General features: G+C 41.4%; 1 protein-coding gene across 2 annotated transcripts in view; it reads left to right on the top strand.

The window, feature by feature from the left end:
• Positions 1–13205: 13205 nt before the first annotated feature.
• Positions 13206–14440, top strand: part of LOC138150047 (HLA class II histocompatibility antigen, DM alpha chain) — a 3459-nt gene continuing 2224 nt past the window's right edge. Inside the window, exons 1-2 of one of the 2 annotated variants that reach the window (XM_069073405.1) lie at positions 13206–13391; positions 14051–14338. In XM_069073405.1, the coding sequence (XP_068929506.1) occupies positions 13301–13391; positions 14051–14338 (379 nt within the window). In that variant the 5' untranslated portion in view covers positions 13206–13300. The remainder of the gene's footprint in view (positions 13392–14050; positions 14339–14440) is intronic. The other variant, XM_069073406.1, reaches the window with a different exon arrangement.

Genomic DNA, 14440 nt, shown 5'->3' with positions numbered 1-14440 from the left:
TGTGTGTGTGTGTGTGTGTGTGTGTGTGTGTGTGTGTGTGTGTGTGTGTTGGTGGGGCAGGGAGAGAGCCTTTGAGACAAAATGTGGCTTAACTCTGCCCTGGGGGAATAAAATTCACCAAACAGGATTAGGATAGGGAAGTAGGAAATACTTCTCTGGAACTTAGAACATGAAATACCCTAGAAACCACAGCACTCTACCATATAGGATATCTTAAATTTTAGATTCACAAATGATAAATTCATGGAGTAGAAATGGGAGTTCTAGTTGTGTCCCCATGTTGAGTTCACTTCTATTTAAGTGTATGGTGTGTATATGCTTGTAGTCTGAACTACAAGGATGAATTTCTCTCTCATATTCTTGTGATTGCTTCATGGACCTGAGCACACTTAAAGAACAAAAGCTGAGGACAAAGGTAAAGTACCCTGAACTGGAAAGCCTCCCAAACACTGAGCTAGCCCTGGCAAAGTGTACATCAGTCCTTATAATCTATGTGTACAGGCAAGGAAAGTATACTGCCAAGGTACATGAACTTATCCACAGCATGCCAAATTTCTCCATTTCCTGTAACCGATGGTTCCACATATGGATGGTGTGATGTTGGCTGGTAGAGAACTTGTGTTTTCTTGGTGTTATTTGTTAGGCTAAAATTAACACAAGCAGCAGAGAATCGAACCATACTCTGTTGTATCTCAGCCTCTGAAGCTGCATTGAGTACACAATCATTTGTAAACAAAAAGTCACCCATCAACTCTCTCCTTTATTTCTTGGCTTATAACCTTTTCAAGTTAAATAACTTGCTGTCAATGTGGTAGCTGACTTCGATGCTGTTTTTTGTCCTCATTGAAGGCATCCAAAAACATTGCAAAAACATCATGATAAAAAGCACAGGAGCAAGCAGATAGCCTTGTTTCCCTCCATTGGTGACTGGGGAAGCACTATTGTCCATTATCCAGAAATCAAGCAAGCTTGCTATCATGAAAACTGATGTACAATACTGAAAAGCTTCTCTGGGCAACCAATTTTGCCCTGACCTTCCACAAACCTTCCTGACTGACAGTATCAAAGGCCTTGGTCAGACTGACAAATTCTGTTCTGCTTCTGGCATTTCTCTTGGAGTTGCCAAGCAGCAAACACCTTATCAACCATTCTTTGGCCCTTTCTGAAGTCACACTGGCTTTCAGGTAGGTGACCATCTTCCAGGTGAAGGATTAGCCTAATAAGGAGGATTCTGGCAAGAATCTTGCCAGCAATCACTAAGAGACTCCCCCTGTGATTATGACAGGACAATCGATTTCCTTTATGGAGAGGGACAATGGAAGCATCCTTGAACTCCTGGGTGGTAACCTCTTCTTGCCATATAATCTGGAAAATTTCAGTCATCTTATGTATGAGCAGTAGACGTCCTGTCTTGTAAATCTCATCTGGAATAGAATCTGTTCCAGGTGCTTTGCCACAAAAGAGGAGCTTAATGGCTTTCAAAACCTACTCTTTAGGGACAAGTCAAGATAGCAGAGTAAAAGCAGGAATTTGCTCAAGCTCATCCCCCAATCACCTCCAAATGCCTGTAAAAATGACTCTAAACAAATTTTAGAGCTACAGAACCCACAAAATGACAGCATGAAATACATCTCCAGCTGAAGACAGCCTGGCAAGCCAAAAGGAAGGGTCTATCGCACCAGGCTGGGAGTAGAATGCAGTCCATATGCAGCCACCCGCTCCTTCCCTACCCTCTCCTGCCCCCAGATCTGACTGGAGCAGACCTCAGGGGACTGAATCACTGGTAGCTGTTGCAATTTCCAGACTTCTCAACCCCAAAACACCAAAGAGAAAGTAAAAGGTCAGTGGAGAAACCCTGTTGAACCTGTAAGAGAAGAGCACAGTCCAGCCCCTGCTTCCAGGGCAGCAGAGGTGGCAGTAACTGCAGGGGCAGCAATAGCAGCAGCGCTGCTTCCACAGCTCCAGGCCCACAGATGGTGGGGGGACCAAGAAATTGATCAGAGGGCAATTGCAGGTATCTCTTTGCTAGTGCTGAGGCAGGATTCTCTTGCTTTGCCCTGATTGGATCTGGGTCGAAGTCTTGGGTGGCAGTCCTGGGGTGAGGAGGAGCACAGGTGTGGCAGAGCTTGTGGTGACTGTGGAGAGAGAGTCCTCCTCACAGTTCTGAGGTAGGTGCCTAGAAGTAGCTCTGACAACAGATGCACAGAACCCCAGAAATTTGCGAAAGAGCACTCTCCACTCTGGAAGCAGAATTCTACCATGGCAAAGAGGTCAAAAGTCAAGTAACTAGCTGGGAAAATGAGCAAACAGAGGAAAAGAAATCAGACTATAGAGTCTTTCTTTGGTGACAAAGAAGGTCAAAACATCAAACCAGAAGAAGACAACTAAGTCAAAACTCCTGCATCAAAAGCCCAAGAAAAATATGAATTGGCCACAGGCCATGGAGGAGCTCAAAAGGATTTTGAAAATCAAGTAAGAGAAGAAGGGAAGAGAAATGAGAATGATGCAAGAAAATCATGAAAAATGAGTCAATAGCTTCTAAAGGAGACCCCAAAAAATACTGAAGAAAATACCTTAAAAAAGACTAACTCAAATGTCCAAAGGTCCAAAAAGCCATTGAAGAGAAGAATGCCTTAAAAAGCAAAACTGGCCAAATGGAAAAAGAAGTCCAAAAACCCACTGAAGAAAATAATTCCTTCAAATTTAGAGTGGAGCAAATGGAAGTTAATAACTTTATAAGAAATCAAGATATTATAAAACAGATCCAAAAGAATGAAAAAAAATAGAAGGCAATGTGAAATATTGGAAAAACCACTCAGCTGGAAAATAGGTCCAGCATAGATAATTTAAAAATTATTGAATTACCTGAAAGCCATGATCAGAAAAAGAACCCAGCCATCATTTTTCAAGAAATTATCAAGGAAAACTGCCCTGATATTCTAGAACCAGAGGGTAAAATAGAAGTTGAAAGAATCCACCCATCACCTTTTGAAAAAGATCCCCAAAAGAAAACTCCTAGGAATATTATAGCCAAATTCCAGAGTCTCCAGGTCAAGGAGAAAATATTACAAGTAGTCAGGAAGAAACAATACGAGTATTGTGGAAACATAATCAGAATAACACAACATCTAGCAGCTTCTACATTAAGGGATCCAAGGGCTTGGAATATGATATTCTGGAGGTCAAAGGAGCTAGAATTAAAACCAAAAATCACCTACCCAGCAAAACTGAGTATAATACTTCAGGGGAAAATATGGACATTTAATGAGATAGAAGACTTTCAAGCATTCTTGATGAAAAGACCAGAACTGAACAGAAAATTTGACTTTCAAATACAAGAATCAAGAGAAGCATTAAAAGGTAAACAGGAAAGAGAAATCATAAGGGACTTATTAAAATTGAGCTGTTTACATTCCTACATGGAAAGACTATATTTGTAACTCATGAAACTTTTCTCAATATGAGGATATTTGAAGGGAATATACATATATATGTGTATGTGTGTATGTATGTATGTATATATGTGTATATGTGTGTTATGAAGGGATATCTAAAAAATAAAATTAAGAGGCAAGAGAGGAATATATTGGGAGAAGGAGAAAGGGAGAGATAGAATAAAGTAAATTATCTCACATAAAACAGGCAAGAGAAAGCTGTTATAATGGAGGGGAAGAGCAGGGAGGTGAAAAGGAATGAGTCAACCTTACTATCATTGGATTTGGCTTAAGGAGGGAACAACATACACACTCAATTGGATATCTTAACCCTATATGAAAGCAGGAGGAAGGGGATAAGAGAGGGGCATGATAGAAGGGAGGACAGATTGGGGGAGGAGATAGTCAGAAGCAAATACTTTTGAAAAGTGACAGGGTCAAAGGAAAAAATAGAATAAATGGGGGGCAGGATGAGATGGAGGGAAATATAGTTAGTCTTTCACAATATGACTACTATGGAAATGTTTTGCATAACTACACGTGTATAATCTATATTGAATTGCTTGTCTTCTTAATGAGGGTGGGTGAGGAGGAAAGAAGGGAAAGACTCTGGAACTCAGAGTTTTAAAAACAAATGTTAGCAATTGTTTTTTTACATGCAACTGAGAAATAAGATATACAGGCAATGGGGTATAGAAATCCATCTTATCCTACAAGAAAGTAAGGGGGGTATTGGAGGATATAAGAGAGGTCACACTGGGGGAAGGGGTAATCAGTATGTTTGCCATCTTGGGGTGGGGGGTAGGGGAGAGATAGGGAGAAAATTTGGAACTCAAAATCTTGTGGAAATGAATGCTGAAAACTAAAAATAAATAAATGAAACCTCTTTTTAAGTTGGAAATTTGGCCAGAGAGAGATTGACTTCTACCTGAGGTATGAGTCAATGGCTTCAACTTTGATTAATGATAGTCTGTTGAGAACACTTTGGAAGTGTTCAGCCCATCTCTCCAGGATCATGTCCTTGTCACTGATTAATGTGGTTCCATCAACAACAAGTAGTTGAAATGCACCATAGGTCTTTAGCTCATAAATAGGGCATCATAAAAGCACTTTGGATTGTTACTTTAAGTATAAAACTGAATTTCATCTGCATTCTTATTGAACCAAGAATCCTTCATCTCTTTAAGCTTCACTTGCACTTTACTTTTGATGGAGTTAAACACTACTTTTTTTTTTAAAGCAATTGGGGTTAAGTAACTTGCTCAAGGTTATACGGCCAGTTATTTCTGGGTGTGGTGCTGAGTATCTGAGCCCGGATTTGATCCAGGTCATCCCGACACTGGAGCCGGTGCTCTTACTTGCTGAGCCACCTGGCCTCCCCTAAGCAATTGGGGTTAAGTAACTTGCTCAAGGTTACATGGCCCGGTATTTCTGGGTGGGTGCTAAGTGTCTGAGCCTGGGATTCGATCTCCAGGTCTTCTCAACACTGGAGCCGGTGCTCTTACTCGCTGTGCGACCTGGCTGCCTCTAAACACTACTTTCTTAGACATGGATGAACTATTCTGTTGGCAAACCCTGTGGGATTCCCATTTTTCATTTAGCACCTTCTGAATTTCCTCATCATTTTCATCAAACCAGTCTTGATGTCTGTGAGTGTCCTGGCCCAGATAAGCAAATGCAGTGCTGTACTCCAAATCTCTGAAAGCTGTCCACTCCTTTTCTGCTCCCCTGTTGCCAGTCATGTGTTGGCTCAGCTTTCCCTCCATGTTAGCCACAAACTGTTCACTCACAGAAAAGAAAAAATCACTCTGATATGTTGTTGAGTCTTCTGGTAGTTGTCTTGTCTTGGGGCTGCTGCTTTTGTGAATGTTTTAGCTTGGAGAGGATAAGTCGATGGTAAGATCAGCACTCTGACCCATACATTGCCTGTCTGTCTCTTCTTATGATGACATAGTCTATTAAATGTCAATGTTTGCTGAAGTTTTATTGCATTTAGGTAAATGGAAAACAGTGTTAGTGATGAAGTCATGAGATGCACAAGTCTTCAGCAGCAAGTGACCATTACTGTTGCTATTTCTGACTCTGTTTCTCTCAAGGACTCTCTGCCATGTCTGATAGTCTGTGCCTACTCTGGTGGTAAAGTCACCCAGAATTATAAGCTTGTCCTCTTTTGGCACATTGATGATGAGGGTCTCCAGGTATTCATAAAATTTTTCTTCGATCTCATCAGATTTTGTCATGATGGGAGTACAGGCACTGATGATGGTGGTGTGGCACTTTCCTGCAAGGGGCAATTGCATTGTCATGAGTCTGTCATTCACTCCTTTTGGAAGTCATACAAGTTTATTGACTAGATAAATTTTGATTGCAAAATCTATGCCAGCTTCATGGTGCTCCCCATCACTGTGGCCACTCCAGAAAAACATGTATCCATCTCCTACTTTGGTAAGCTGGTCTTCATCTGTCAGCCTTGTGTCTCTCAGGGATGCCATTTGGAAGCAATACCTGCTGAGTTCTCTCACAACAGGAGCTGCTTATCTTTCAGGTCTACTGGATTTCATGTTGTCCATAAGCATGTGCCCATTCCATCTGATGGTAAGTGGAATCATTTTCACAAAAGTTTTTGTACCCTTTTTTTGTGTTTTGACCACCAGGTAGAATCCCTGCTGGCTGCAATAAGCAGGCCAGGGGTGAGTGAAGCAGACAATTTTTAGGGCACTATTTCTAGTCCTTTCCTTATTGCCAGGAGGTGAGCAGTACTGTCCTTAGAAAAGGATAACTCTGATTACATATTCATGAGGGAAATTGGTCTATAATTTTCATTTTCTGTTTTATCTCTCCCTGATTTAAGTATCATGTTTGTGTCATAAAAAGAATTTGGTAGGACTCCTTCTTCATTAATTTTCCCAAATAGTTTGTAGAGTATTGGAATCAATTGTTCTTTAAATGTTTGATAGAATTCACTAGTAGATCCATCTGGCCCTGGAGATTTTTTCTTAGGGAGTTCACTGATGGCTTGTTCAATTTCTTTTTCTGAGATGGGGTTATTTAAGTAATTTACTTCCTCTTCAGTTAATCTGGGCAACTTATATTTTTGTAAATATTCATCCATTTCACTGATTGTCAAATTTATGTGCATATAATTTGGCAAAATAATTCCTAATTATTGCTTTAATTTCCTCTTCATTGGAGGTAGATTCACCCTTTTCATTTTTGATACTCATAGTTTGGTTTTTTCCTTCTTTTTTTTATCATATTGACTAAGGGTCTATCAATTTTATTGTTTTTTTTCATAAAACCAGCTCTTAGTTTCATTTATTAATTCAATTGTTTTCTTAGTTTCAATTTTATTAATCTCTCCTTTGGTTTTCAGTATTTCTAATTTAATATTTAATTGGGGATTTTCAATTTGTTCTTTTTCTAGCTTTTTCAAGTGCATGCCCAATTCATTGATATCCCTTTTCTCTAATTTTTTCATGTATGCACTCAGGGATATAAAACTTCCCCTAAGAACTGCCTTTGCTGCATCCCACAAATTTTGGTATGTTGTCTCATTATTGTCATTCTCTTGAATGAAGTTACTGATTGTTTCTATAATTCCTTGTTTGACCCACTCATTCTTTAGGATTAAATTGTTTATTTTCCAATGAGTTTTTAGTCTATCTTTCCATGGCCCTTGTAGCAGCAAGCACCCCATCGTCCCCAAGGTTGCTGCCACCACAGGTTCTTGGATCTGCTTTGATAAAGGAAAGCAACTCAAAATGGGTTAACAAGCTTACTTTAATCAGTCAAATATGTATCGTTTACCTAGTTCAGGGGAAAGAGGTCAGCACCCTGAACTTCAGAATACACAGACAGAATTATCAAGACAGAAACAGATCAAGTAGACAGATTTCCAAACTGTCCAACCATTACATCCATACCAAACAACATCTGGGTTTCAAAGCCAGGGGGCTCTGGACAACGGCTTTCCAGAGTTTCATCTGATCAAATCACAGAACACTTCTCAAAGTGAGCCCCAAAATAAAGCTACACATCAGGGCTTATATAGCCTTCTCCTGGCTCAGAGAATGTGACAACCTTCTGGACCCACTGGCCAATCAAGAAGTATCTACTGAAAAACAAGTCTCCCACCCCAGGCTCCAGGTGTACTTTGTCCTAGGGGCAGGGAAGATCTTAAAAATTTACATTCCCATTACAGCCCTTTATTGCATATGATCTTTATTGCATCATGATCTGAGAATGATGCATTTATTATTTCTGCCTTTCTGCACTGAATTGTGAGGTTTTTATATCCTAGTACATGGTTGTTTTTTGTGTATGTGCCATGTACTGCTGATAAGAAGGTATATTCCTTTTTGTCCCTGTAATGTAATGCCAAAAGAAGGCAACTTCCCAGGTTCAAAATACCAGCATAGGTGCTCTCTATTTTATTTAGTGACAAACCAAGAACAGAGAAGATCAAAACATGACATCATTCCAAATACAGCATTTACTAAGTGTGATTAAATAATCTCCAAGTACTACCCCACCCCAGGACCTTCCAATCATTCAATCAATTACAAAGTCTCTGTTCTAAATACTTCTCCACCTCTAGGCTATACCTTAATTAAGTCCACCACAAAGCCCCTCTTCTCAAATGGAGATTAGTTTCCAAACAGAAGGTCAAAAGTTCCCCACCCCTGGATCACAATTGAATCTACCCCAGAGTTACATCAAGTTTAAACACAGCACTTAATACCCAAATGGAGGTCTTTTCTTCATCTTGACACGAGGCAAGTTCTCAGCAATCTTAGTTCCTGGGGAGACAAGGCTTAGCAAAGCCACAAGATACATTGCCAGTCCCTTCATGAATTTATCCTCTGTCTGTAGAACAGTCCTAGAACCCCTGAACACATTAGCAAAGCCCTCTCCCAGGATTTCTGTAAACATACAACAAGAAAATCCTTCTTCAGGGCTTCTGAACCAACAGAAAGGCTCCCAGACCCCTGCAACAACAGCACTGTCCCTCACCAGTGGACAGTATTCACTGTCTGCAGGACAGTCTCCAGACCCCTGCAACAACAGTACTGTCCCTCACCAGTGGACAGTATTCACTCTCTGTCTGCAGGACAGTCGCAGGCCTTCTTAGCGAACAGCCAGGTTCCAGGACTTCTTCAACAAAAGGACAGTCTTTCACCAGTGGACAAATCTGGCAAAATAACATCAAAACAGACAGACAAAGTACCAGCAAAACAGCCATGTCTCCTCAGTCCTTGGCAGCTCAGGGGGCAGGTCTCAAAAGTCCAGGGCAATTCAAAGCGGCCACCAGCAATTCTCTTAGTCTCTCTCTCTCCACGAGGTGCTGCTTCCAAAAAGATCTTCTGCCTCCCTCTAGTGTCTCTCCAAATCTACATCACCAGCTCCTCCCAGTTCAGGACTTTCTTTTCACATCAACAAGCCCATCCCACAGGTGGGATTAACAAACTCTGGGTTTTAACACAATCAATTTGAAAACCAAGCCAATACAGGGGAATCTTTAATTGCCATTACTATCACAGTCCCCATTCAGTTTTCTCCAGAGATCTATCATACTTACCCTCTCTAAAATTCTATTCATCTCCTTAACTTCTTTCTTGTTTATTTTGAGGTTGGATTTATCAAGTTCAGAGAGGGGGGAGATTAAGGTCCCCCACTAGTATAGTTTTGCTATCTATTTCTTCCTCTAATTCCTTTACCTTCTCTTCTAGGAATTTGAATGCTATACCACTTGGTACATATATGTTAAGTAATAATATTGCTTCATTCTCGATGGTGCCTTTTAGCAGGATATAGTTTCGTTCCTATAAGGATTGCTTCCCCTGCTTTTTTTACTTTAGCTGAGGCATGATATATTTTACTCCAGCCTTTTACCTTTACCCTGTGTTTCAGATGTGTTTCTTGTAAACAGCATATCATAGGATTATGGTTTTTAATCCATTCTGCTATCAGCCTCCATTTTATGGGAGAGTTCATCCCATTTATGTTCACAGTTATGATTACTATCTGTCTCTTTCCCTCCATCCTATTCCCTCCCCTGTTTATGCTTTTATTTTTCTTCCCTCCTCCCTTCCCCTTCTTAAAAGTTTTCCTTTTGACCACCACCTCCCTCAGTATTCCCTTCTTATCAGGACCCCCTCCCTTTTCCTCCCCATGCCCCTTACTTCTTCCCTCCCTTCTAACCATCCCCCCTTTCTAAGCCCTTCCCTGATCCTACTACCTGTAGTATATGATAGATTTTTATACTTAATGTATTATGTTATTTCTTCTTCAAACCAAGATTGACAAGAACAGATCTCATGTAAAGCTCCTCTCCTTCCCCTCTTTCCCTCTATTATGATACATTTTGTGTCTCTTCTCGATAGAGTCCTATGCTTAACTGGTTGTGTTATTCCCTCCTTGCACCAGAACCAAAGAGGGAAAAACTCATATAATGCTCATCTCCCTCCCTTCTTTCCCTCTATTATATTGTTTTTATGCCTCTTTGTGTGGCATAATTTACCCTTTCCCACTTCATTCTTTCCTCTTCTTCCATTGCAGTCCCTTTGTAGCCCTTAATAAGGTTTTTAAATCATCATTTTGTGTAATTTATACCCATACCCTCTACTCGTCTATAAACAGTTTGCTCTTATTAAATAATAGGGTGTGTGTGTGTGTGTGTGTGTGTGTGTGTGTGTGTGTGTTGTCCTTGTTTACCTTTCTATGTCTCTCTTGCATATTGTAATTGGAGATTGAATTTTCCATTGAGCTCTGGCTTTTTCATCAGGAAGGTCTGGAAATCCATTATATCGTTAAATTACCATCTCCTTGCCTGGAAGAATATGTTCAGTTTCACTGGGTAGGTGATCCTTGGTTGTAACTCAAGCTCTTTTGCTTTATGGAAAATTGTATTCCACTTCCTCTGATCTTTCAGTGTAGAGGCTGCCAGATCCTGTGTGATCCTCACTGTGGTTCCTTGATATTTGAGTTGTTTCCTTCTGGCTGCTTGTAGTATTTTCTCCTTTTCCTGGTAGTTCTGGAGTTGGACCACAACATTTGGTGGACTTTTCAATTTGGGATCTCTTTCTGGAGGTGTCAGGTGGATTCTCTTGATTTTTATTTTACCCTCTGGTTCTAGTATCTCAGGGAAATTTTCCTTGATGAGCTCTTGGAACATGTTGTCCAGGCTCATTTTTTTCATCATCATTTTCCAGTAGGCCTATGATTCTTAGATTATCTCTCCTGGCTCTGTTTTTCAGGTCATTTATTTTTCCATTGAGATATTTTACCTCTTTTTCTAATTTTTCATTCTTGATGTTTTGTTTGACTAATTCTTGGTTCCTCATAGAGTTATTTACTTCAATTTGGTTGATTCTAGTTTTCAGCAAATTATTTTCCTCAGTTGGTTTTTGGAGCTCCTTTTCCATATTACATATTTTTCTTTTTAAGGAGCTGTTTTATTCATTGTAATGTTTTTCTAATTTTGCAATTTTGATTTTAAAAGAATTATTCATTTTATCTTCTATCTCTCTCATTTGGTTTTCAAAGTTCCTTTTAAGCTCATCTATGAAAGCTTTCTGTGCCTGAGACCAGTTCCCTGTTGAGGCTTCAGCTGTGGGTGTGGAGTCATCATTATCTCCCTCTGAATTTCATTCCTCTCTGTCATGATAATAGAACTCCAGAGTCTTTGTCTTTGCAGTCTGCTTTTTAACCATTTTGAGGCAAGGTCCTAGCCATACCCTTCCTCTAGGGTTCCCAAGCCTTAACTGTTTAAAGTTTTGCCCTGGGGCAATAATTACTACTGTGTTTCCCGGATAATAAGACACTGTCTTATTATTTTTTTTGGACAGAAAAACACCAGAGGGCTTATTTTCAGGGGAGGGCTTATTTTAATGAACATTGACAGCAATTTTAATAAACAGGTAAATGTGAACAAAAAATGTACCTTTATTCAATAAGCAAATCACTGGGGAAGAACAGGATGACGCACTCACTGCTGCAGCTCTGATTGGATGCAGCTTGGAGCGCGGCGTGCGTTTCAGGGGGGGGACGGTGCATACAATGTAGCGTGTAGCGCAGGGGATCACCTTCACTACAGTAGCAATCTCAATAGGGCTTATTTTTGGGGGAGGGCTTATTTTAGAGGAATCTTACACAGTAAGGGGAGGGCTTATTTTCGGGATAGGTCTTATTATTGGGGAAACACAGTATGTTTTCAGGGTGGGGGGGGGATTAGAGAAGCCAGGGTTCACTCTGCCATCCTGGTCCCTGGAAGTACAGATAGGGGCTTTTTAAATTTCTTGGCTGTGGATTGGTAGTCCCAGGAGTAGCTGTTGCCCCTGGCAGGGGCTCTGCATTTGACTCTTACCCTGCTTCTTCCTCCAGTCCTAGCCCTTTGGTGATAGGCCTGGCAGTGGCCCTTGTGGTTGGTAGGTCAACTTGCCGCCAGGTTGATCAGGCCTTGTCAGGGCCTCAGCCTGCTCGCCTCTGTGCCCTAGGTCCAGATATTTGTGTTGGGGAGAAGACAGGCAGGACTTTGCTGAATTTCAGAGTAAATTACGGCAAAAGGAAGATCCTGTCAGGGGCCTCAAAGAAATACATCCCTGTCCAGCACAGGCCTCTGACATCTATCATCTCAATTATCTTTGCTGAGGACACAGAGATGGACATGTGCTGCAGTGGAGTTCTCTGGAAAACAACATTATCCTGAAGTTACTGGCAGCAGTGTGTGTATTTGTGTGTGTGTGTGTGTGTGTGTGTGTGTATACATGTGTGTGCTAAGGAGAGACAGATATTTGAACCTTACAGGGAAGGTGTACCTGATCCCTCTCCTTCCAGGGACTTTACCAAGGAAACTTAGAATAATATTTGAATCAAAGCAAACAATCCAACTCTTACTGGGGGCATTTTCCCTAGGGATGCAAACTTTTCTTGTTCTCTCTAGTGCTGGATATGTGATATCATATGTCCAAGAAAAAACATTTGCAGACTGTCTAGGAGACAAATGGGCCATGTTGCAAAAGTTCATTTATAAGCTAGCTATTTGGGATTTGGTATGCAAAAATAATGCATATATGCATGTCTTTTAACTTCAGGAGCCAAATTCTCCAGTCAACCCATTAACATCCATTTAACCTTTGGGTGAAATCGTACTAGCTAATATTGATGTTCCACTATATAAACTGGACAGTGCTTTCTTGACATGAATTATCTCATTTGGTTGATCTCATTGCTCCTTGAGGGCTGGGTCTTTTGTTTTCTTTTGTATCCTCAGTGGCAGGCATTTGCTAAAATGTTTATCGATTGATTAATTCGATTCTCACAACAACTCTATGAAGTAGGTTCTATTATTGTCCCTACCTTAGAGATGAGGAAACTGAGGCAGACAGAGGTTAAGTGACTTGCCCAGGTCATAAAGCTAGTAATGGTCTCAGGCAGGATTCAAACTCAGGTTTTCCTGATTACCAAGTTTAGTACTCAATCTGCTCTCTCACCTAGCATGATGACCTGAAAACAACTGTCCACCTGGGTAAGAGGAGAGCAGTCTACCCAGGTTGAGGCTGCTGTCCTAACACTAGATAGGGCTCCCTAAGAGCTCTTCCTCAGTTCTTCTTCTCTAACCTCTCAAAAGAGCCAAGACTTGTTGTGTCCTCTGGGCTGAGAGACTTGCCTGAGCAACTGGTGATGCAATCATATAGTATTGCAATGATTGGTTCATACTCAGTGGCAAGGACAGTGATTAGAAGACAGTGTGTGGGCAGGTCTGGACTTGAGGTTACCCGCTGTAGGGGAAGTTTGGGGGTGTGGAAGGAAATTAGCTCGGCTGGGGTAGGAGGTTGGAGCCCAGTGTATGGAATAAAGAGCCAGACATGGGGCCTGTGCAAATCCTAGGAGCTACACTGTTACTCCTGCAGCTGCAGTCATCACTGTTTTTGTCTCTGTCCTGGGAAGCCACTCCAGGTATGAAGTGGGCATTCCACTGAGGTGCATAGATTGTGGGAACTAAACATCAAGGAAGCCATTCTAATATATGGGGAAAGGGGAGGAATGTACCCTCCTATTTGGGGATATCTACTGCTCCTTCTCCTACATCTCCTGGTCTCACCCTTAACTCTTGAGGCTACTTCCCCCATATTGTCAAGATGTGAGGAGAGTAGTCCTTTTGGGGTGGGGGATGAGGGCGGATAGGGAGGTGAAATTTATAGATCAAGGAATGGGACTAGATGATCTCATGGTCACATCTAGGTCTAAACATCTAGGGAAGAACTTAGCTACACAATGTGGATTCCATAGTGATTTAGGGCAATCACTGAAGCTTCTTCCTTCACCTCTAATCTGCCCTGTAAGGGCCAGGGATTTGGCTCTTCATAGGAGATAGCCCATAAGGAGGAGGGAGTTAACCCATTTATGGGCAGATGGGAGTAGAACTGCCATAAATTCCTCTTCTCTTTGTTGAGAAGGGGAGCCCTAAATCACAAGGGCTGGTATAGGTTCATACCCATGCCATCTCTTGGAGCAGGTATTGTGTACACTACATCAAAGGCTGGATGTGACAAGGGACAGGGAGGGAAAGGGGGTCTGTTTACTTCTTGACTGATATCTCTGGTCCATCTTCCCAGCAGTACTGGCATCATTATTGGGGAATAGCCCACAGAACTACACATTCTCTCACACACTGTTCTGCCAGGATGAGGAACCCCTCCTGGGTCTATCGGAGAACTTCAATGGGGACCAGCTCTTCTCCTTCGACTTCTCCAAGAAAGCTCTGGTGCCCCGCCTACCGGAGTTTGCTGCTTGGACCGGTGATAAAGAAGACATCAAGACCACAGAAAGTGATGGGAAGCTCTGCAAGGAATTGCAAAATGCTTTGAGTAGAATTTTGGAAGACCAAATCCCTGAGGCTAGAGGTCAGGGGTCACCATGGTTATTGCCTCTGATTCTTCTTTCCCCTTTCTAAGTCCCCACCCTCCTTCCCAGCTCTTCAACCCTGATTCTGATTTTGCTTCTAG

Source organism: Petaurus breviceps, unplaced genomic scaffold (genome assembly GCF_028583685.1).
Source record: "Petaurus breviceps papuanus isolate PSGF00001 unplaced genomic scaffold, PetGlider_PUasm1.0 90865, whole genome shotgun sequence".
Lineage (NCBI taxonomy): Eukaryota > Metazoa > Chordata > Mammalia > Diprotodontia > Petauridae > Petaurus > Petaurus breviceps.
This window is presented reverse-complemented; position numbering and strand designations above follow the sequence as displayed.